The sequence below is a fragment of the Strix uralensis genome, chromosome 3, assembly GCF_047716275.1.
Source record: "Strix uralensis isolate ZFMK-TIS-50842 chromosome 3, bStrUra1, whole genome shotgun sequence".
NCBI lineage: Eukaryota > Metazoa > Chordata > Aves > Strigiformes > Strigidae > Strix > Strix uralensis.
The window spans coordinates 4,478,349-4,503,533 of record NC_133974.1 but is presented as its reverse complement, the minus strand read 5'-3'; the positions used below and the strand labels follow the sequence as shown (position 1 = coordinate 4,503,533).

The 25,185-nt window shown below is 43.0% G+C and overlaps 1 protein-coding gene across 1 annotated transcript in view; it reads right to left on the bottom strand.

The window, feature by feature from the left end:
* PKHD1 (PKHD1 ciliary IPT domain containing fibrocystin/polyductin) overlaps nucleotides 1–25,185 on the bottom strand; it is a 271,278-nt gene that overhangs the window by 205,112 nt on the left and 40,981 nt on the right. The window contains exons 28-34 of the mRNA XM_074861360.1: nucleotides 23,896–24,026; nucleotides 22,539–22,674; nucleotides 18,770–18,965; nucleotides 17,257–17,324; nucleotides 13,011–14,624; nucleotides 12,703–12,846; nucleotides 3,789–4,002 (exon numbers count right to left, since the gene is read on the bottom strand). Coding sequence (XP_074717461.1) covers nucleotides 3,789–4,002; nucleotides 12,703–12,846; nucleotides 13,011–14,624; nucleotides 17,257–17,324; nucleotides 18,770–18,965; nucleotides 22,539–22,674; nucleotides 23,896–24,026 — 2,503 coding nt within the window. The remainder of the gene's footprint in view (nucleotides 1–3,788; nucleotides 4,003–12,702; nucleotides 12,847–13,010; nucleotides 14,625–17,256; nucleotides 17,325–18,769; nucleotides 18,966–22,538; nucleotides 22,675–23,895; nucleotides 24,027–25,185) is intronic.

Here is a 25,185-nt window from a genome sequence, read left to right as displayed (position 1 = left end):
TTCGATATATGTGCCAGTTATACTAACAGACATTTGCTCTAAAGCCTCCCCTTGCATAGGGGGAAAAAGTAATAGAAAAGGTGGTAGGGAAGAAACATTTTTTTTTCCTTCATCTTGCTGCTGACAGCTGCTGACTTTGGTAGCATTTCGTTACAGGGAGCTATAGGACCCAACATCCCTCAAAATGAGGGGGAAAACTTCCCAATTTACTTCTGCAGGCCAGGATAAACCAATGTCACTTTTCATTCCTTCCTCAGCCATTGCTCCTTCTTCCTCCTCTCCCCACCCCACCATCAGATACACACCTGCAACTTTAGGAAGAAGAGCAGAAAGGTGATAAGTTATAGCAACATCAACAGAGCTCAGAAATTATACCACTTTTCAGAATAGCTAATAAAGGACAGAGTTCACAAAAAAGAGGATCAGATAGGTAGGTCCAGGATTTTCAGTGGCCTTCATGTTCCTAAAAGCCCCATCTAATAGGATATGCTGAATTGCAAAAGTTAGGAGCCTAAGTTCTACCAAAATAGACCCAATTGGAAAGTCAACACTCAGAGCTTTGTTGAGAGGGTGACAGGATGATTTGATGAACCTGAAGTTTTCAAACCATGCTGCATGTGGCAGCTTACTGTACAAACAAAGAGCTGCTCTGACAGTGCATTCAGGGGGTATTTGTTTTGTTGCCCTTTTTCAGGGTTAGAGTGTTAGAAGAAGCAGCCACATTAGAAACTAAAAAAAAACCCCAAACAAACAAACAAAAAAACCCCTTCTGCAAGTAGCTGAACCTTTTTAACAGTGAATTTTTATTTCTATATTTAAATGAACCTTTCCCTCTGCTGTATCAGTAATCAAAAGCCAGCCATAGGGAACGACACTTGCTTTTGATAGCAACACTTTGATAACTGCTCTTGTCCTGTAAAATAATTCAATGGACTGGGCTACCTTTCAAGACTGTATAGTACTTCTTTTTAATGCTACAAGAAAAAGCTGCATCTTTTAAATAACCAACTCTTTTAAAGGCAAGAGGGGGTTGTTGTTGGTTAGATGCAGGGCATGGGCCCAATTTGCCAGGCGCTAAAGTCAATACAAGGACCTCTGAGTGGTTGTTCCTGTCTTTTTACAAAAAGTTAACAAGCTTGGCTTGTAGGTAGAGCCAATTCCTCCCTGTCCTTTAGTAACTGCATCCAAAAACCTTGATGCTAGAAAACTGTAACAATTTGCAGTGTTTAAAGGAAATGCAAGAAAAGAAGGGGTGACATTAAAGGGAATTCAGGGACCTATCTTGGTACCAGTGTTGTTAATGGCAAGACTTGCACCTCTTCTAAGGAATATGCATTTGCCATAATGTGTTCATAAAGTATAGGTTATAGTACAACCTAGATTAGGAGAAGCTTTATTCAGCCCACTGTGAAACTTGTAAGAAAAAACGGGAGAGATTTAATGTGCAGTTAAGCCAGGAATTATTTCAGTAGTTTTGTCCCCATCCTGGGACAAATGTCTTAACTCTTGAACATTTGCGCAGAACTCAAATGTGTTTATTTTTTATTATTGTTATTATTAGTTACTATTATTAATTGCAGCAATCAATGTGCATTATTTCAGGAATTCCCAAAATAGTTCTTTTCTAGTTTGAAGATTTAAATTTCCTAACACTTTGCTAAAAATTCTATTAATATTTTGAAATTAGACATTTCTCTGAACTGAAATTTGAAAAAACGTTTTCTAAAGTTGTGAAGTAGGTAATTTGGATGACTCTAAACTCCCTTCCTTTACTTCTCCCCAGATTTTTCCAATCAGGAAACTCACTGGAAATCAATCAATCTTCTTTGCCTCTGCTCCCCTTCAGCAAGAACCAGTTTGGAAATAAGTTCACCAAAAAAAACATCAGTACTCTGGAAAATTCCTCAGCAGCCCAAGTTTTAATTTCTACTAGACAAGCACGTGCACAGTAGGTGGAAAAGATAATGATAATAACGAAAATGTTGAAGAAGTTGGAAGAGTGGGAAAATTGTAGGTAAGAAAAAGTTGATTGATTTGAGTCAGAAATATCTCACTGATAGGATTCCCTGCAGGATAATAAACACTATCTCTGGGACATTCACAATTAAATTGGACAAGATCACAGTGAAAAACAATAAGGAAGCAATCAGCAAATGGACTGCATGACTTTACCCTCCACCATAGCAGCCCAAACCCAGAAAAGGAGCAAGAAGGAAAATAATCATAGGAATAGACTCATTGCAGCTGCATTTTTTATCAGTAAAAAGCTGAGCACAGTTTTGATACCTAGGGAACAAAAAACCAAAGAGCCAGATGTTGGGTTGCCCTGTTGCTCTCAGGTTTATAGGTTACCTGGTTCAGGGCTACACTGGTGTGAGCAAAAGAAAAGCAAAGTTCAGCTAGACAAGGCTTTCTTGTTTTGAAACAAATCATTCTGGGAGTAATAGAACTGATTAAATTAGTTTAACTTCAGGATTATTTTTTTTCACCCTCTAAGTCTCCCCACTCTTGTCTCCCCCAACTGTCCCCCCCATCTCCTAGGATGTTATAGGACATTACTGATGCACAATGTGACTTTGGACACATCAGCTGTCCAAATCTGCTGCCTGGCCTGCAGTTTGCTGGCAAACAACAGATCAGGGCAGAATTCTGCCTTCCTCTCCCTCAAAAAGAAAATAATTTCTTTCTGCCTAACACAGATTTTCTCAAAACTGACAAGAATTTCATAATTCTTAAGACATCCATCCCTTATGAAACCCATATCAAATTGAAAAATGACAGACTGACAGGCAGATACTGTAACTGTATAAAACTTTTTTTTTGTTTTGAAACGTTAAAAAAAATTGTGCAACTCATATCTTGCTGTCTTTGTTCACTAAATTCCAGTTGGTTTTCTACCCTCAACACAGGGCATTCAGAACTCCCTTTGGTAACTCCCAACACCAGCTGTGACATAAGGACCAGATAAAGTTGAGGACCAAATCTCTGCAACTCTATTGAAATAGCTGGACTGTAGCATCATGCATCACCCGGGAATGGGTTCACCATGTACAGTAAATCATGGGCAACACATTGCAGTGATATTCTAATTCTCAATTTGTTTAGTGTCTTTTGGAAAGTTTTGTTCATCTGTTTATTCCTTAATTCAGGCCTCCCTCTTACTCCTAGAAGTAAATGCTCCGCAGGTATAAATCCCCACCACTCCATTAAAGGCAATGGTACCAGTTTATACTCCTGGGCAACTTGGCCTTGGATTTGCAAAGCCTGAGCCTTGAGTAAGTGCCTGAGCACCCTTGCTGAGTAAATATTGCACAGCCTGCTGAATTTTCTCTGTGACTTTCTACTCATGAAACTGCTTAGAGAGAGGAAGGGGAAAAAAAAAAAAAAAAAAAGAGTTCTGCTTTTCATAATGCCTAATCTTTTTCCCCATTGGCATCCACCAGATGTTGCTTTGGATCAGAAGATAAATATTAAAACCTAAGAAGGAACAAAGCAGGCTGTTTACGAGATGGATTTTCTGATGTCTCTCAAACACTTTAAAAAGATGGGAGGGAAGGAGGGGGGACTAGAGATGCTTTGATAGACACAAGGAATTAATTTCACAACCCAGCAGAGCTCTCTAGTGGTCTCAAGGCTAAATTGCTCCATTGGTATCAACCTAAGAATTAGAAATTTGCTCCTTCAGTCCATCATTTGGCAGGGACCAATTCTGCAAAAGGTGGAATACCTTCTGGGGAACCTTACTCATGGATGGGCCCACTCAGCTGTTGCAGAAACACAGCACTAACCTGGCAAAGAGTCCAGCAAAACGCCTCTGGGGTGGGTTGATGTCCCTCCAGTGCCACTGAGGTGGCCTGTCTTCACAGACATACAGGTAAGACACAGTTCCTGTCTGGTGGTAGGAACCCACCGTGACTTGGATATCACATTCAATGAAGGTGGCTCTGTCTTCTCGGCAGTCAACAGAAGAATGTGTCAGGCCACAGAGAACGGACAAAGAAGCTGCAAAGACAGGAAAGGAAAATGATAACCCAAACCAGCTTACACACCACTGATATAAGCATATTTTAGCTACCAACAGTTGTCATTCTGGATTCCTGATGTGCGCGTCTCAACCTCTCTTTCGGTGCGCCCTTTTTGAGGATGAGTAGGTCCTCATGCAACTCCTTCAGCCCCTTTTGGTTTCTGTAAGCAAGCATATAACCTCCTTTGTGCGCTGAGCATCAGGATGGTCTTTGGAATCAAATTGCTCTGTCCAGGTGACATAAGTGATAAGATACGAGCGTGACCATTTCTTCTGGGGAAGATAGACCGTGGTTTACAGATCAGGCATAAGGCACAAATCTTTTACTAGGGAGATGTGACAATTTGACATCTATCACAACTTCAAAATCCAGAAACAGGTTTTGGAAAGCATTGTCACAGCTTGGAGGGTTTCTGAGGAACTTGTGTGAACTGGGTTCTCCCACCTTGCTTTGTACCTGAGTGTGTTTAAAGACTTGGTCCAAGTTTGACTCCATGGATGTGGTAGGAAGTGTAATGGGAGCAGCTGCTTTGCTTGGAGGCATATTTAAGGAATAAGTGGTGTGAACAGAAATTAGATTTTCTTATTCTAAACCCAGACAAAAATGCTAAAAAAAAAAATATTATGAACTGTCACTGAAGTTCAGATCAGTTGAAATGTTTGGATTTAATAATTTAAAAAGAGGATTCCTTTAAGCATTAAACCATGCTGGAGATCAAAACTGTTTCTTTCGAAACCCTGAACATGTCAAGACTTTTGGAGAATTGTCATTAATCCTGAATTAATCAAACAGTTGTTTGATTAAGTTGATGATGAACTCCTGAAAAGGTCTGTGGACAGTATTACAGTCCACACTGCGGTATCCAAGAGTGTTCCTCAAGTATCAGAAAAGCAAATCGATGGGAATTTATCAAGAAAGGATTTTTTTTGTTTGCTTTTTTAAGTTCCAGTTTGTTCAAAAGGTATCTTGTTTGCTGGGAAAGTGTCATTGTCAATGAATGTCTTAGCTACTAAGCAATTCTGTAAATGGGTTTTGAGATGGTAAAAATATGAAAATGCTGTATTTCTTGTGTTAAAAGATTTAACGCTTTTTGCTAAAAATTATTATTTCATATGGAGTATTTTTGAAAAGTTTATAACTGTTTAATGTTTAAGGTGTTTTTGAAATATTAAAACCTAGCATTTCATATGCTTTGAACTTCAGAGAGAGAGTTCACAATTTTTCTGTATTTTTCTTCTCTGGATTTAGGATAAGAAAAAGGTTACCCACATCATTACTTCACACATTTTGCAATATGCTTAATCTCTTTCCTTCTCCCAATCCAGTGACAATTCTCTTGCTCGGTATCCATTCAAACACAGCCAAACACAATCCCTGCCTCGAAGACCTGCATATAAGCATAAGAGACACAAGTAACAGACAGAGAAGCCTAAAGGAATGATGGCACCATGCCTGTATTTTGCTTTTATTGTCCAGAAATTATGTCTAGAGCCACCTCCGCTGTTCTATAGTTCCCACAGAAGCCTTGTGTCTTACTTGAGGCCAGGCTGCCATTCCAAGGGCATTTTAAGTGGCACTAGATATCTGTTTTGGCAAATGAATACCATCCAAGAGGACTAAATACTACAAAGAACTTGCCTTTGCAACAACCTGCAGCAGAACCAATTCATTACAGGAATTTATCCAAAAGAGATGCATGTGATTTTTTTTTCAGCCAGTGAGAGTCTGAGAACTGCTCAAAACTAGCAAAGATGAAGGACATCCAAGCAGTGATGGCACTGCCCTTTCCACAAACCCACAATTTTCTGTGGACTGAAGAATTTGTTTCCCTTTTATAATAGGATATAACATCTCCTGGTTTACTATTTTATTCTATTAGTGACACGAAAGGCTGTGATAAGCTCAGATGTGGTAATGGAGAACATACAGCTACCTTAGATGAATAACTGACTAGAGCAATACTAGTGCACAATTAGACTAGACTAGACTACAATAGAATATTTTCAGTTGAAAGGGACCTACCCAGATCTTCTAGTCCAACTGCCTGATCACTTCAGGGCTAACCAAAACTTAAAGTATATTATTAAAGGCATTGTCCAAATGCCTCTTGAACACTGACAGTCTTGGGGCATCGATCACCTCTCTAGGAAGCCTGTTCCAGTGTTTGACTACCTTCTGAAGGTGGGTGGTCAAAGGAAGATTAAATTTACATTCCACAGTTTAAGAACAAAAACAACAGGTTGCTGAGCTAATCAAAAGAGGCTTTGGTTTCCTTTTGTGGTCTTGAAGAGAATATGGCAGAGTTTTTCTAGGTGGAAAACAACTGAATCCTATTTTAGGATGAATGTTAGAAATGACCCACAGAATCTCAGGATGTGAATATTTTCCTCAATACCTTGCTGCTGTCATATACTTGCCTGCTAACGTAGGTCACTGGAAGGTATTTCCTGCACAGCCCTTAGAGCTCAGCAGAACAACCTTTCACCTTTTGGATACCCCCAAAATGTTATGTGGAAATTGGGCATTTCTGATGTGCTCCACTGCCCTCATCTCAATGTTATCATGACTGCAGGAACATGAGGCCTTTTATTCTTCCAAATGCTGAAATAATTTTTAAATCAAACCAGGCAAACGAAGGTGTTAATTTATAAAATCTAAGCTAAAGAACATGGTTACAAAGGGTTATAGAGTGATGGAAGCAAATTCCAAGAAAACTCTGCTTAATGTACACACTCCAGAATCAAACCTAGGACTGCTTTCTCCCTCTCAGGTGAAAGGAGATAGGGATCTCTTCTTCACACCCTACAACTCCTGTCTGTCTGCTGGAAATACCGCTCTTCTGGGAGATGTTCATTTCTCATTCCTTCTTTGGGGGTGTCTGAGGTCCTCCTATTCCCCTCTTTCCAAAGGATTTAATACTTTTTAGTTAGGAGGAAGTCTTGGCCTTTCATTCCCCTTCCTCTGACCATTAAATGCAAATATCTCTTGGTATTACTAGTGTCATTATCTCCTGCCACAACAGTAACAAAAATGTCAACTAAAGAATGCAACACACTAAGTATGTCCTAAAAGTATAGTCTGCTTGTTCTGGGACACAATTCTTCTCCTTGTTTAATTGGTTAGTGTTCAAACCCCAAAATGAAGCTTCTTTATGCTTTATGTTCCCTATAAAGATAAAACCCGCTAATCACATGTAATACAATCCCATCACTGAGATGAATGCATTCATCCCATCACAGCTTCTCTTTTGAGATCAGACACAACGGCAGCCAAATCTCTGCATGTTGGTAATGGGTTAGGGACTGACTGCCCCCAACCCTGTCTTTGAGGGATACTCTGGCTTAAGCCAGGATCCTGGGATGCTCAGCACAAGGGCTTTGTTCTGGGTCACTGTTTAATAACAACTGCTGGACATGTGATGAGGCTAAAACCTACAGGAGTTCCAAGGGCAGCTGCAGATTGATTGAACAACTGCCCAAGGAGTCCTGGTGCCAAACCGCACATCCTCCGTTATCCTCTGCTCACAAAACAGACTGCAGAGCATAACAGTAATATGTGCTTATCAGAGAAGACAAAAGCTAAAAAAAGAAGAAAAAGAAAAGAAAAGGGAGAGGAAAAAAGAGACCTGTTAACCAAGTCCAACCTCTACCAATGAAGAATTGTTCCCTAGGAAACAATCATTTTGCACAGCTGAGTTTCAGAAGTCCCAAGAGGTGACTTTGCAAGCATCTATTCCACCACCTGATAGATCTCACTGTCAGAAAGTTCCTGAGGTGCAATCAATATGAATTTCTTTTTCCTCTTTCTTAATTTCATTTCCAGATTTGAAAGACAGAAGGGACCATTCGGATCCTTTGGTTTGATCTCCACAATAAACATCAGAGACCCTGGCTTCTGCTGAGGTCTCAATTGCCACAACACATCCTCTTCATTATCTTCTGCATTTACCCATACAAATCACCCCATTTCCCTGGCTATAGTCCCCCTTGGTCCCAGCTCGGTGCATCTCCTTGGTTCATCTGCACTGCTGCAACCAAAACTCATTCCTCTCTGGCCCCATATGAAGAGCTCCATCAAGCCATGTTTCTCCTCCTTTTAAACCAGTCTCATTTAATTTCTAGCCTTTAATCTAAATCCTCTCCCTTAAACATCTGCTTTTATCAATGTAATTTACCTAACGGTAGGTCCAGGACTCAGTAACAAAGATCCCAAAAGCTGTCACATCAAAGCCATACAGCCAGACCTGTTATTCCAAGCACACTGATGCAACCAGGCAAATCAGACTCAGCTTTTTCCCAGATGGATCTTCTTATCAGTTCACTTCTTTTTGAAAGTGCCTTCTTCACCCTCACCCCAATGTCAAACATACAATCTCAGGTACTGGCTAGCTGCAAAACTTACATATGGTACCTACCCTAATATCACCTAATAGGAATGTTCAGTTATTTTTTCACCTGCCTCAAGCTTCCTGCCAGTCTTCCCATCTTTCACAGGAGCACAATTCAATCCCACAGACATTAACCATGTGTTCTGTAAATTTAACCTGAGCTGTACAGAGTTCACAGCTGTATTTGCACTCATCAACAGTGCTGTGACATGAGTAACAAAGCAAGAACAAGAGAAGGGGAAAGCTCTCGGGATCAAGCCAGTTATCTCTTCACCAGACCTTTATCTGGGTTTTTTTGCTTCAGTTTTGGTTTTTCTTGAAGGGATTGTTAATTTTATTTAATTTTCTTAATTTTCTTAAGCTTTGAGGGTGAAACTCAAATTTTAGCTCTGTTCTGATTTTTTTTTTTCTGCAGCTTGCAAAAGACAACAGTTTTCATAAAAGAGTCTTGCATTCCTATTCCTTGTGCTCTGGATTGAGCATGTTTCAGTACTTAACATGCTCAGCTCTTGTCAAAGATCAAACCAAAACCTTGCTGCAACCCCGTTCAGCTGCTGTTCCTAAGGAAGATCCCATGGGGCAGGCTTATGGATGGATCCTGCTGAGACGGGTGGTTCCTCGTGTCTTCGAAAACTGCCTGTTAAATGGGAAAGAAGTCACATTTCCTACCTGCAGAGCCTTGCCCTGTGGAGTTGATCACATGAGTAAGCTAGATGGGCCGGTTGGGGATTCCCACGTGAACACCTCTAATCTTAAGCAGGCCAGACACAACATGACCTAGCACTGAAACCCCAGGCCAGCGAGCTGCCACCTGACATCCCGCAGTGCCAGAGGGGAGGCGTTTCTGCTTCACAGCATGCTGTAACAGAAGAAACGCAGCTTGAACTCTTCACTTATCACCCGGTCCACAAGCAGCGCTGGGAAATGCCAGACAAGCATCCAACCTGGCTGCACCAGCCTCTGCACCGAAGGGGCCCTGGGGCACCACAGATCTATCCCTCCCATCTCCTTCACGGCTTGTGGTCCCACATCCCTGAAGTTGCTTCGCCACCTCTCCCACGTGGACGAGACTGTGAAAGAAAGGTCTGAGCACTGGATGTGCGAGTGCCAAGTGGCAAACTTCCCCAGGCAAACAGCATCATGTAAAGCACGAGGTGAGACTGGACTAACTGCACTTCATAAATCCACTTATGCCCTAAATGGTGGGGGTGTGTAATCCCTTTAATATTAGGAGGAATGCTATCTGGAAAGCATCTTGCTCTATATACAGATTCACTGATGCCACATGTAGATGTGCACAGGCTGAACACATCTGTCTCAGGCAGTATAAATAACCTGGCAAACACTCACAGATTTAATCAGCCTGCAAAGGATGTGCTTTTTTTTAATGCAAAAAAAAAAAAAAAAAAAAGAAAAAAATCCCATAAATACTCCATTGACAGATGAACATTTTTGTAACTTGACTGGTGAGATTTGCAAGGCTGCACACTGCAAAATCCATGGCAGGGGAGAGAGGGATTGTCTTGTAACTGGCCTCAAAGCAATAGTGCCTGTGTCCCTTTGGTTAGTGAGGCAGCACATCCTTTGCATCTTCTCTCCAGAAACCCAACCAGCAAACGAGCAGCAATCAGCATTCGCTTGCTGACATCTAGTGTCAGTAATAAGCATTTTGGTCCTGCCTGTGAAATGGTTTTCCCCAGGCTCCCTCTGCTGCCTACCACTCAGTGAATTTTGAACACAGTTATTAATGTTTTCACAGTTTGGATCAATTTGATTACATTTTATTCTGCTACTATTCCTGCAATAACCAGACTTTCCTGTTTTGTGCTCTGATATTCTTTTTTTCAGCACTCCAGCACCATGTCTTTTTTCTTGTTTAAAAAATAAGTAGTTTTGTGGATTGTGCCTGGATCTTGCTTAAAACAAAGAAAATTGAGCCCTTACAACCTCTTCGTGTGTCCTTTTGAGTGCTTGTGGTTGGGTTTTAAAGCCCTTTTTTTTTTCCCCCCCCTCCATTTCTCTTAGCATTATTCATGGATGAGGAAAGAAACTGTTCAAAATAACAAGAGCAAATTTAGAATTCTGGAATAAGTGAGGCTGGAGAGGACCCCTGGACGCCTCTTGTCCCAACCTTTTCTCAAAAAAAAAAAAATAAAAAATTAACTTCCACGACTAATCTAATCAAATTCTGACTGTTTTGAAGGATGGCGATTCCACACACCTTTGAGCAAAACCCTGGCAATTTACCCTGATGGACTCTCTCACTGCCACCTTTACTCCAGGTTCACAAAGGATTAGAGGCCATGGGTCTTTGGTCACCTGGATAATGGATCTTTCGATGGCCATGGGACAGCAAATATTTCTGTAGATCTCAGGATGTTCTCCTAGCATCAGAGCTATGAAGGGGCTGAAGTGTTATGCTACCAAGTGTCGCAATGCTGCAGCACCAAGGAAGGTGCTCTGTGCTTAGCATTTGGGGACTGGCATATATCTCAGGGTGAGATTTAAAAATCTTAAATCCTGCCTTTTGTAAATCTTAGGAGTCTAATTCTGTGCTGCCAGTAGGAGAGAGGAAATACGCCTTGTCTCAGGAAATGCCTATTTTGAAAAGTTTCCTCCAAAATTGAGGCAGGGTTATTCCTCTCTTTGATCGAGCTGGAGGTCGTGGCATCATTCCCTGCTGCCTCTCATCAATTATAGAGGGTGCTCTGGCTGTGGGTTGATCCCCTCTTCCTCTCAGTGAATTCAAATCCTCATCTCCATGTTCCCAAAGGTATGAACTGAACACAGTACATCATTTGTTCACCCTCCCAGTCATTCAACCTTTTCCTCCCACTCCCTTACCCCACTGAAGCTGTCCCACCATGCAGCCAAAACACAAAACATATGGGACCACAGAAGAAAAGGCATTTAAGGGGGTTCAACTCACTAAGTTAGAATCATAGAATCATTCAGGTTGGAAAAGACCCCTGGGATCATCGAGTCCAACCATCAGCCCGACTCTACAAAGTTCTCCCCTACGCCACATCCCCCAACAGCTCATCCAAACGACCCTTAAACACATCCAGGGATGGGGACTCCACCCCCTCCCTGGGCAGCCTATTCCACTGTCTGACCACTCTTTCTCTGAAAAATTTTCTCCTCATGTCCAGTCTGAACCTCCCCTGTTGCAGTTTAAAGCTGTTCCCTCTTGTTCTGTCACTAATTCCCTGGGAGAAGAGACCAGCACCAACCTCTCTACAATGTCCTTTCAGGGAGCTGTAGAGAGTGATGAGGTCTCCCCTCAGCCTTCTCCTCCTCACACTGAACAGTCCCAGCTCCTTCCATCGCTCCTCACAGGATTTATTCTCCAAGCCCTTCCCCAGCTTCGTTGCCCTCCTCTGCACTCGCTCCAGCCCCTCGAGATCTCTCTCATATTGAGGTGCCCAAAACTGGACACAACACTCCAGGTGTGGCCTCACCAGTGCAGAGCACAGGGGGACTATCACCTCCCTGCTTCTGCTGGTCACACTATTTCTAACACAAGCCAGGATGCCGTTGGCTTTCTTGGCCACCTGGGCACACTACCGGCTCATGTTCAGCTGCTTGTCAATGAGAACCCCCATATCCTTCTCTTCCAGACAGCTCCAGCCACACCTCCCCAAGCCTGTAGCCATGCAGGGGGTTGTTGTGGCCCAAGTGCAGGACCTGGCACTTGGCCTTGTTGAAGCTCATCCTGTTAACGTTGGCCACCGATCCAATCTATCCAAGTCTCTCTGTAGTGCCTCCCTATCTTCATGCAGATCGACATTCCCGCTTAACTTGGTGTCATCTGTGAATTTACTGAGAATACACTCTATGTCCTTATCAAGATCATCAATAAAGATGTTGAACAGAAATGGTCCCAACATTGAGTGTTGGCCATGATGTCCAAGAGGCGCTTGGGTACCCAACCCTACAGCCCTCATGCACATTTATGTGAGACATTTTTCACAAGGAACAACTGCCACAAGGAACTGCTGACATTGTACACATCTCATGTGGACCCACAAAGCATGTGTGACCAAAGGGACATGGTGGATCTAGTCCAAAGCCCATGGCCATTGACACAAAAACTCTCCCTGACAGCAATTGTCTTTGGACTGAGCATAAAAAGCAGAAGTCAATGCTATGTTGGCTCCTCTCCTTTCTCCAGAGCTGCTGCTGTGCTCTTCCCCTAGGATACATACACTGGGATACCCCACTTTTAGGTCAAGGTAGGTTTTTAGGGGATATTTTTAACACAGTGCCAGATTTTGTGTCTTAGCTGACCGTGTAAGCGTGGGGCAAGGCAGCTCAGGTCAGTCATCGTTGTGTTGCCCAACAGTCCACAGTTGATTCCACAGACTGTGACCAAAGTCTTCCCTGGGGAAAAGCCAGTTCCATGCAGGTAAACTGCTCCTCCATTCAAGCCACCTTGGAAAAGGACAGAAAATGGGATTTAAAACAAAGCCCAACAGCCAGTTGTCAACAAGGGTATTTTTTTGAATTCATAATTTTTGATTTCATGCCAAAAAACCCCACTCACCACAGTCCCTCACCGTGCACCCCATGGAGGAGCTGCAACCTTCATGACTTACCCCAGTTGTGATTCACAGCTGTCACCATCAGCTGAGAGGTGAAGGTCAGGTTGGAGGAAGCCCAGCCCCTGGGGACATCCAGGGCCAGCACACGGTACTCGCCAGCAGGGAGCTGAGGAGCTGAGCACTGCAAAGTAGAATGAGTGATGGTGACACCGCTACAAGCAAAGTCTCCAACAAATACGTAGATGGTGTCCAATTCTGCGACCTGTGATACTGTCATCGTTAAATGGAGACCAGTTGCAACAAGCGAAAGGAAAGCTGGGGTAAACTCCTCGTTATAACTTATATTTCCAAGGTAATAGGAGACGCCATCTACTTTTAGACTCAAAGCCCTAGTCCCATCACCTGGAGGCACCGTGCACTGGATAGCTACGCAGGTGACACTGAGAATGAGGCAAGGGCGGTGATCAATGAGAACAGAAGTCATTCTCTTTCCTTTCAGTGCCGAGCCTGCTAAGGTGAGCAGACCTCCACCATTGGTGCTGAAGTTTTGTGGGTAAAACTGGTACACCTGAGGCAGGATGGTGAGAACACTGGACGCCTCTCTGAAGCAAGCTTGCCCACTTTTCCTGTTGGATATGGAAATGTTGTGCTCCCCTGGGGCAATGCACTCTGTCTGACACCAGATGCTGGTCTCGTTCCAGAAAGTTACCTTGCAGACAGTCTGGTTATTCATGTGTACCATGGGGCTATGACTCGGCCATGCCAACCTCTGTCCTTTGATCATCACATAGGTGAATGTCCCATTGATCTCCCAGGTCACCAAATCTACAAGGGGGGTCCACTGCTCATGAAGGTGGAGTGTACAGTCTCCAAGGCAGACACTGTTGATCCCATTGACAGTTGCTGTGACATTAAGAGCCCAAGATGCCCCATCCAACCACTGCTGATGCAAAAGATGGGCCCCTGGAAGGACAATGCAACTAATGGCATCATTATCAGAGTTCTGGATCTCACAGGAATAATTACTCTCCAGGCTGACCTGTACCAAATTCCTCCTGGATTTTAAAGCAATACCAGATATAGTGAGTAACATCCCACCACAGATTGATCCTCGTGATGGGAATATGGAGGTTATCCGTGGAGTTATAGTAAGGGCCTGAAGCCTTGCTGTCACACGAGCATATCCTAGCTGTCTCTGGATAACCTGGATGGGGAAAGTCCCAGGTTCCAGGCTGTTCAGTGGCAAAGAGCACTGATAAAACATTGCAGACCTGTTGCCATGTTGAAATTCAAGTTCACATTCACTCTGTCCAAGCTTAGCCACAGATCCAGTGATTTTTATCCCCTGGAGGCTCAGGAGCAGGCTGCTACCTTTGATTTCCATTTCAACAACAGTAACCAGAGGAGTCAAAGCTCTTTGATACTTAAAGATGGTGGTCTTTTTTGCAAAGACAGAATGTTGAAGTGACCTGCTGATGATGACTACATTTACTCTGACAGAGACGTCTTGTGAATCGTTATTAGACAAATTAGCGGCTGGCGGGGTCAGGCACCAAACTGTCTCTTCTGCTGAGTGAGTAACCATACAAGTTTGCATGTTCATTGAAACAGAAACCAGGGCAGGATTTTGGCTAAAGCCCACCCCAGAGATTGTGAGCAGTGTTCCACCTAGGAGTAAAACAAAATAAGGAAGAATCACATTATATGCAGGAAAGGAATTAATGACTGTGAACAATCACAAACCATGATAAAGCTGATAAGCATGGCAGACAGTCTTAGCCAGGCTGAATGGAAGAAGAAATTAAGTCCTTTTTCTGGAAAAAGACAGCTAGAGATAATAGCAGTCATGCATCCTGATAATCCTATGTGGACAAGAGGCTAAGGTATCAGATAACCAGGGATCTTTGTGGCAGTAAATGACAGTGGAAAGCCACCACAGAACTGGAGGAAGGTGCTATGAGAGGCCTCCTGAGAGTAAACAGAGACTGAACTCCTCAAGGAATGGGACTGCCTGTACAGACAGGTGGGGAGATGGTAGAGACGGTTTGGTCCTGCTGCATACAGGGAAGCAGAATGAGGTATGACTACTTTTAAACAAGAAGTCAGAACCACAGACTGTCCTTCAGTCTTCATTTCTGCCTGGCCACTCAGGCAGAGTGCCAGATTTGCCATGCACTGATGGTCACTTGCCCTTGAGGAGTTTACTGTCCAGAAAAGCTAATACATTGATTGATGAGTGCTTCCAGCTTCAAGCTCTCCCCTACTCATATGCTCCCAGTTTGCACCATTTAAGACGGGTAGAACAAAAAGAGAAGAGTTGTTTCCCCTCCACTGCCAAACACAACTCTGACCAGGGCTTCCCGTGCACGGGCTGGAGGAAGACAGGCTGTCTGCTTTCTCCTGTGGTTGCCTGGAAGTTTTTATTCCCTGGGTATCTACTTAAGACCACAGAAGTAGACAGCAAATGGGTAAACAGACTCTTGGTGTGAACTGACAGGGTCGTTTATATAGAAAAGCAATTCAGGAAGAGTTAGACACAAAGTTATGAGCTCCAGATGATGCTGTCCTTGTGTCTACTGTTGGAAGCTGGAAGACTGTTGTAGAGAAGTATCATCATACACTGCTTCGCTCATATAATCTTCCTAAATCGTCCTATATTTGGGTCACACTGGGAGACAGGCTATCTTTGATCTGATCCAGGGCATTTGTTCTGCAACATGGCATCTGAGTCTTCCTCTCCACATCGACACAAGAAGGAGCCGTCAGAGTTTCTGCTACCGCCCTTACCAATGAGAGTAATTGCTAATTACCTGGAATAAGCATGAATCCTGATGTCTAGATTTACATAATATTGCAAAGCTGTGGTATCTGCACTGCCTCACAGGGCACTGAGAATCAGGGCAGCACTGAAAAAGGAGCAGTCTGGATTTTAGGAAGTGATAATTATAAAAATGCAAACCCTCCAGCATTCCCAGCCTAATCCCATGCTTCCAAGCCCAGAGCTCAGCTGAAGCCTCTCTCCATCTTCCTTTAATTTACAGTACTGGTACTTCCAGTGTCCTACCTTGCTTCAACCTCTTATCCATTAAGCCTTTCTTTTCCCATGATCTGGCTGAAAACCAAGTTGTTTTATAATGGGGTTCCTTCTGAGTGAGCTCAAATCCTTAATCCAGATGGCCACACAAATGTTAGAAATAACAAAAGACTAGAGATAAGGTAGGGAAAGACCAGTGCTTTTTGCAGTGATGAGATTCTTAGTCAACTTAGGCCATTCATAAAACTGCAGCCAAAGAGTTAATCAGTTCTTATTTAAATTTCAATTTACCCTTAAATATAAAGTGTGCAGGTTTTTTTTGTTTTTTTGGTTTTTTTTTAGTGTAGCTTAATGTTCAAAACTGATAGGCTTTGCTCTCCAAACTCTATCCACACTCATCTTTCAAGGTTTGGGCACTTCACAAACTATTGAACTAATCACGTACCACAAAGCCTCTGAGTTTTGTATCTTTAAATGTGTTGTGAGCCTGGGAGAGCAATCTGTGGAGGAGCTGAGGTTGCATCACAAGCATTTCTCTGTCTTCTATAAAAGCATTTCTAAGGGCTCATATAAAATTCACTACAGGGATTCAACTCTCCCCCACCCCCAGACAAATGACAAAATAAATCAACCACCCCAAATATGCTTTTTAAGATTTAAAATAAAACTTTTCTTTTTAATTCAGTGATGTTTTGCTCTGAAACACACTTAAATTATTTCCAATGTTTAAAAGCTTGGAATGGGATTTATAAATATTTCACTTTTGATTAAAATTAACATTGAAAAAGGGGTTTTTTTGTCTTTTCAACTTAACAAAAATGAACATCCCCTTTGGGATCACTTAAAATTATTGTTTGCTTCAAACCACAGTTGTACACTGCTTTCCACCTAACTTTCACATAGAAAGCCTTGAAAGGTGGAGGCATAATGACTGAAAGAAACAGCACAGATGAGTCAGGTGTGGGCGTGCTTTGTTTTCCCAATGGGAACATGCAAGGATACATGAGCAAACACTCGGGGAAATCAAATTCCAATCATAGGGAGCCCTGAGCCAGCCAACCAGATTGAGGGATGCTCACTACAATCCCACATTTCCAGACTGCTGCTGTCTGCCAGTTGATGTCTGCATAATAAAGGGTCATAGATGTAAAACACCCTCATTTAAACTGATGTGAAATGGGATGCCCTTTCCATTCCTGCAGGAAAACTGTGCCCTTGATCCCTTTAACCTCCATAAGTGGCTGCAGATGTACTGAAGCTGTTTACCCAGAAAGGAGCCACAACACGGCTCTACGCTGAAGATCTCTGAGAGGTACTGGATTAACGGCTCAACCCTGCAAAACACAAGCAACACAGAAAGGGGTTTGGGGGGTTTGTGGGTTTTTTATATTGTTTTTTTCTCTCCTGCTGTGGTGCTGTTCTTTCTTACAACTCCTTCTAGGTTGGAAAGCCAAACACCCACCTGGCACATCCCCTTTGTTCAATGACACAGTGACAAGACCATCCCCACCCCATTATTTTTCCATATGATCTGAGCTACATCTGTTATGAACACTGTCTTACCAGGTGGCAACAGGTGGGCCAAATTTAGTCCATGAGATGCAACTGAATTGCCCGTCAAAAGAAGCAAGAATGAGCATTTTTTTGCCAAACAGATGTCACCATAGCTATGCTCACAGACAGGAGATGGAAGTGCATGGAAAAGACATCCCAGCTGCCTTCCCCCCTTACATCCTCCCACCAGAGAGCAGAGGCAAATGCAGCAAGAGAAAACCCAAACATAACCTCCTGAAGCCCACTCAGATAAGGGTGCAGCCCTGTTTCTGTCCCACCTACATTTCTTTTTCCTCATCATCACCCTCCTATCAAAAACACCTTCTGCCATAAAAAGACACGTTAGCGAAGCAGACCTCCTCAAGCCTGCAACACAGCCCACCAGAGATCAGAGTTGTCTCCTGGGATGATCCATCTCCCTCTACTCTCTATCCCCGGAGACAAAGCGATAGTGCTGCTAACAGACTCCAGTATCAGATGGGATGAATCCCTGCGTGTCATCCCACCGACCGCAGGCTTTCTCCTTCTGAAGCTCATTAATGTAACAAGCAGTTTATGGTGGTTCGTGAGCAATAAAAGCAGCCCCCTTCTCACCAACACCATTGTTTCAGGATCATTTCTAGCAGCTGCCATGGAATAGAGCTGCGTGGCTGAGGACCAAAACTGTGTTGTTTGTCAATGCATTGTTGCATCCCACTTTCAGGTTGGTTTTCCCTCACATTTTAATTCATGTATACTACATTTATCTAGGCATGAACTCGAAGTGTCACCTTAAAAGATGGAAATAGCATCATTTAAAAATTCTCCAAACAAAGCATTTTTTTTTATTTTTCAAACTAGCTTTTGTTTTTCTCATGAAAAGTGTTTTTCTTCTGCTGTTTTCCTACAGCAGGATTTATCTGCATTTGACCTGAATCTCTGAATGCCTTTGATTGCCTGAATATGCATTTTTCATCAAATCAACTGTTTTTTTCTAAAATGTTTCTCTCCTGCCTCCTACTGATCCAAGGGGAGTTAATTGACTAGCATTAGCAGTTTGCTGACTTGGGTTCCACAGATCAATAAATGCCTTGATAATTATTCATAGTTTTATACCACACTGCAGATTTCACCGTTAGGTACAGAATTTGTGAAAACTCTTACCTTTCTTTTCAGATTAACCCTAAAATACCAAATAGGATGGAGAATTAAACTTATATCTTAAGGAAAGTACACATTCACACACCTGTTTGAAGCGACAGGAATGCCATTGATGGTGACAGAAACATTGTACCATCCCGCAGCCAAGCCTGGAAGTGTCACATTAACACCACGGTCCGTCTGTACCTGGATCTGTGCCCATGAGCCCCCAATTTGGACCTTGATATCTGACCCTCGGTAGCTGGCAAACTGGGATATTCCAATCTGAAGCTCCTGACCCCCTGCAGAGAGGAGAATGGGTGGCACTATTTCAGTGTTTCTGGCAACAGTTATTTTAGCACAGGTAACCATTACCCAAGGAAGAGCACAGAGCACCATCATGCCAGAACAGGTCCAAACAGCCTAAAACAAAAACTAGAAGATCACAGTGGTTCTGTATCCATCCCACTCATCCCTTGGCATGCCTGATAAGGTCACCAGCCCCCAGGGTTGTCTTGAGATGTTAGCACAGCGAACTTGGCTATGACCATCTACAGCCACTCCCAGCCTGCTGGTACACACTCAGGATAGGATCCATGCTCCCTTACCATAAACATCTATCCTATAAATACCTGCAGCCAAATGCAGTCTTTCTAAAGCTCACAGAAACTGAAGCTGAGGAGTTCTGGGATTTTTCCAAAATCCCTGGTGAATGATCCAGACCACACTTTTCAGCACTACGGAGCTATCTAACTTTAACAGGAGCCTCCCACTGATAAATGAGAATTTTCCTTGGGTACCTAAAGTCAGATGCCTACATATGCCCCTATTGTGGTTTAACCCCAGCTGGCAATCAAGCCCCACACAGCTTCTCACTCTCTCCTTCCCAATGGGATGGGGGAAAGAATGGTTGGGGTAAAAGTGAGAAAACTTTTGGGTTGAGATAAAGACAGTTTAATAATTAAAATCTGCGCACACAAATAAAGCAAAACAAGGAATTCATTCACCACTTCCCATCAGCAGGCAGGTGCTCAGCCATCTTCAGGAAAGCAGGGCTCCATCATGCGTAACGGTTACTCGGGAAGACAAACTCCATAACCCTAAATGTTCCCCCCTTCCCCCAGCTTTACATGCTGATCATGACAACACATGGTATGGGATATCCCTTTGGTCACCTGGGGTCAGCTGTCCCAGCTGTGTCCCCTCCCAACTTGTTGTGCACCCCCAGCCTACTTGCTGGTGGGGTGGGGTGAGGAACAGAAAGGCCTTGACTCTGTGTAAGCACTACTGAAAAATAACTAAAACATTCCTGAATTATCAACACTGTTTCCACCACAAATCCAAAACACAGCCCTGTACTAGCTACTATGGAGAAAATCAAGTCTAACCCAGCACAAACCAGCACAGCTCCAAAGCACCTTGTTTTCAGGAAACATAGAGCTCTCTGCAGTTTAAACTCTGTTGTGAGCCAAATTATATTCTGATGATAGAGCCTACTTCCCTTTATTTGTGCATACCGCAGTAATAGAAAAGGACAATGCAGTAGAGAAGGGAATTTCATAACCTAAATTCCTCCTAAAATAGGTTAAAAAACTAGGGTGGTATGCATCAGTCCAAATAAAGGCATTTTCACTGAGATAGCTGTATCTGTAGTCAGTGAAGAAAAACAGAACTTTTATGGATGATTCATCTTACTGTAAGGAAGACATACAAAAGAGCTATGGTGAATCCCAACACAGAACCATCTATTTCTCTTCACTGACTATGCAAGACATCTAAACAGCAAGCACAGAGATGTGTTTAGGAGATGAATCTCATTCTCCTGTCTCCCCTGAAGGGTGGGGCTTCAATTGCACAGAAGCAGGAATAAACAGGACGGGAAGGGGTCTTCAAGTCTAACTCCCTGCTGCCATAGACCACTATCCTTTTCCTAAATTAATTAGGCAAAAGGTGTTAATATCTCTTTACCATACCCCTGAGCCAGACAGCCCAAAACATTTTTCTACCCACAGAGTTGCTTCAGAACAGCTGGTAAAGATCAGCTGCCAAAGAACAGCTTCATTTTTGCTCATTCCTCTTCTTCATTGAGCACGTGGCACTGTTAGTCCCAGCCACACAGGGGGTTAGTCAGGAGCATCTCATCTGCTTTACTCTCTCGCCTTGTCTTAATGAAAATTAACTTTTATAGGTTGATGCATCTTTATTAGAGATTCAGATCTGAGTAGCAATTTTGTGTCCCAAGCAGAGGCCAGGGTCACTTGGCTTTAGCATTGCCTCCACAGCCGGCATGGTCACCATAACCATCCAGCTCCACAGCCTCAGCTTTGGAGAAGTCTCTGCCTTCCATGAAGCAGGAGAATCTGCACGAAGCTCCCCTCATCTACCAGTTCCTATAAGTAGATTTTGAAGCCAGTACTTTTCAATTCTGCATGCGCAAAGAGTCAAATAAAGTTTGAAAGCCTGCAAAGTTGAATATATTAATAGCTTGAACTCTTTGGACTCTTGGTCAATTGTCAGCTTAATCCTAGATGCCTGGAAGGCATTAGTGTAATTTATTTATTCTTTTTATTATATAGGAGGAAAATTATATTAAAATACGAAGCCATGGAGGTTCTGAACAGGAGATTGAACTCAGCCACACCACCGTTCACAAGATGCTATAACATTAAGGAATTCCTTGCACCTGGACTGCCTGCGGCTAGAAAAACCTCCCCTTGGTGCTATGGTATCTGAATAATATTCAGATGATAAAGGACGTTTTCTCTTATTTATGCATTCTGGAGTAATAGAAAATGACAAGGGCATTTGGGGAAAGGAACCAAAACGCCGGGCGTGCAGCAAGAAGTGCATTTCGTCACTGGCAGTCGCCTAACTCCTTGCACCCTCACCAAGTCCAGCCAAACTGCTGAGCTGGGGGGAGCTTTATAAAGGTGTGCACTGGAGAGGTTGCAAAAGAGAGAAAAAAACAAATCGGATGATTGCATCCTTGGAGGAATGGGAGTGGGGTGGGTGGGTAGGAAAGCAAGAATATTTCTGTCTTCCTCCTATCTTCCTTCCTCTCTCTCTCAGATACTAGGAATCTGGAATTACCATACAAAAAATGTAGTAAGCCTTCTTCCTAAAAGACTTGTCTGTCAGTGGACACCATTCACCATTAATGTCTTCTATTCTCAATGCCCAGCCAAAGCCTTGTGGAAAAAAAAAAAAAAAAGGGGGGGGAGGTGGGGAATGAGGAAGAATAAACAACGCCAAATAGAAAATTTCAAAAGGCAGGAATGCTCAATACTCCATAAGATTTACTTGGAATTTTGTCCCCACAAATTCCATGAAGTCTACACTCATATTCTAATGTAACGGATCACAAGGTCAAACTGGAGAAAACAGTTTGGCTTGGAAATGGGAACTAACAAGACAAGTGTTGCCTCTCTTCCACTTTCAGGAACCCATAATGTACATGATACATTTTATGATCAACCCTTTGGGATCACAGAAAAGGATGCTCTCTAGAGCTCATTCCTGTTGTCATGGCTGAACCTGTTACCAAGAATGAATGGTTGGGGTAATTTCAGAGCAAAGTTAGAGAAATGTGACACAAAAGGAGCGCTATACCACACATGACATCCTGTGGACATCATCCATACTGGCCTAGGGCAAGCAACTCATTATCTCATGTATGATAAAGTAAAACCAACATAGAACAACCAGGTCTGATCAGGACTAAAAGGAAGCATGGGGAATACAGGTTAAAAGAAAACAACAAAAAAACAGCATCCGATCACCAAACTCCATAGACGTAAATTCCCTCTGCCCCACCACCATCAGCAATAATAACACTTCTACAGATGATGCCCAACACATGTCTGCAGCCTTTTCACCTGCTATGCCACTTCTGTTTCTGCTCAATGATACAACAGCAGGGTTTAAGGAAGGATCATACTGGAACAAGTTGTTTACTGTTGTTGACTGATACCCAGAAATTAGTGTCACATGGACAGCAGCATCTTCTGTCCCCTAAAAACAGAAATGAAGAAAATGTCAGAAATAGGAATGCACCAATAAAAAAAAGTTATTCCCTGTATTCCTGCGTCTTCCACACTTAAGTGAGGCACATGGCACTGACAAAATTTGTATATACACCAAACTCTACTTAAATGTGTACAGTTATGTTGACTTTCAAGGGATATCTATGGAGAGTTAGAAACCTCAAAGTGATCCTAGACTATGCAGATTTTCATTTGCTATATCCATACTAGCAAATTAAACAGTGGTAAGTCATAGGCATAGACAGTTATACCTACACTTAAACTATTAACATAATTTTAGGTATAATTTTGGCATGCAGCAAAGAGCACTGCTGCTAACAATCCCTAGGCATGTTTTTGCACAACACACAGATAATGTCCAGAGGAGGCCTAGGTGTAAGATTTGGAGCTGAAGAGGGTTTAACAATGTGAGCTAGAGCAATTGTCCCAGGCATGTTTAATAAACTAGTAGACAACTGAAAGTAGAGACATGCAATTTTGATGGAGTTCAAAGCCCCAGTTTTGTTTCACAGAGTCATCTAGGTTGGAAAAGACCTTGAAGATCATCCAGTCCAACCATCGACTCAACACTGACAGTTCCCAACTGCAGCATATCCCTAAGCGCTAAGTCAACTTTACTCTTAGACACCTCCAGGGATGGGGACTCCACCACTGCCCTGGGCAGCCCATTCCAATGCCCAACAACCCCTTCTGGAAAGAAATGCTTCCTAATATCCAGTCTAAACCTTCCCCGGCACAACTTGAGGCCATTACCTCTTGTCCTGTCACTTGTCACTTGGTTGAAGAGACTCATCCCCCCTCTCTGCACCCTCCTTTCAGGCAGTTGTAGGGGGTGATGAGGTCTCCCCTCAGCCTCCTCTTCTCCAGACTAAACCCCCCCAGTTCCCTCAGCTGCTCCCCATCAGACCTGTGCTCCAGGCCCTTCACCAGTTTCGTTTCTGTGAGGCTTAGCTAATGATAATGCAATCTGAATATTTTGCTGACTGTTTCACTGGTTTTCATAAACTGTCTATCAGTCTATTGTTAATTAAGTTGGTCTAAACTGTAGTTGGAGTCCATGGAAAATTGTCCCACAGCCATGACTTGGCTGATGAGCTACTGTTTCCCTTCGCCAGTGTAGCTCAGGCCAGGAAAACATAAAGGGCTAAGGGCTGCTGACTGTCCCCCCCCAAAAAATGCAGTTTCTTACCCGAGGGGGAAGTTTACATTCAATTCTTGTTGAATTTCTGTCATCCTCCAAAACTGGGCAAGGCTGAGATCCGAACAACACCAAGTTTACCCCTTCCAGATTGGTCCCCCTGAGAGCCACTCTCAGTCCTCCTACAAAACCAATTATTGTTACATTCAAGATATGGAATGATATTTTTATATGCAAAGGATTCTTTATTAATAGGTGACTATAAAAGGGAGTACTGTCTCCCAGTTGATCTGATGATGATCTGCCTCTACCCTGCTGTGCCTAGCTTCCTCTCTTTCACCAGAGATCCTTCTTGCCTATTAGTTGAATTCTTGTCCATGATACAGGAGAAGTGGGTTTGTTTCTCAGTTTATTTTTTAATGACATACTTATTTAAGCTGGCAAGGTCTGGCCTGTGATCTCAACCTTAGAAAGATCCCCAGCCCAAGAATGAAAGAAGGAAGGAAGGAAGAAGCACTAAGAATGGAAAATGAGCTTAACACAGCAGGTGCTTTCACAGTTCAAATAGCTGCCAAGAACCCTGCTGTCAAAAAAGCCTGTAGCATGTGTTTAGGAAACTTAGGTTAGAAAGGGGTCTTGGCAGGGCTTGAGTTGTGAAGAAAGTCACAGAGGGCTTGATTTCGCAAAGCACTGAGCACCCTCAGCTCTCCTTTGAGCTGAGCCTCTTCAATCACATGCAGGATCATAGCCAACACAATCAGACTTGCACGTGATCTTTCTGTAACACCCAGTTACAATGCAAATAGTCAAGGTGCCCCTCTGCTTTTTCAAGTGACTAGAAGATTCAGGGACATTTCAAAGAGAAACTGAAAAAGAGAACAGGAACGGACATTAATGGCAATTCTAACCTGAACTTTCTTCTTTGATGAGGTTCAGAGACAAATTTTTTTTAAAATGAAATTTTACTTGAAACTTACAGGTGTTTACTGTAGTTATCAGTACTGCAGAGTTTTAGGACAATGGGCAGACAGACTACTCAGACAGGAACTTTACTAATGCAGTGTTTGTGTGTATATGGTAGTATAACTATGTTACAAACCAACTAAGCTTTTATGATGCTTTTCATGTGTGATGTAAGTAAACTTCTATGGCAAAGAATGGTTTGGGTTGGAAGGGACCTTAAAGATCACGTAGTTTGAACTCCCCTGCCATGGGCAGGGACACCTTCCACTACATCAAGTTTCTCAAAGCCCCGTCTAACCTGGCCTTGAACACTTCCAGGGAGGGGGCAGCCACAGCTCCTCTGAGCAACCTGTGCCAGTGTCTTACCAGCCTCACAGT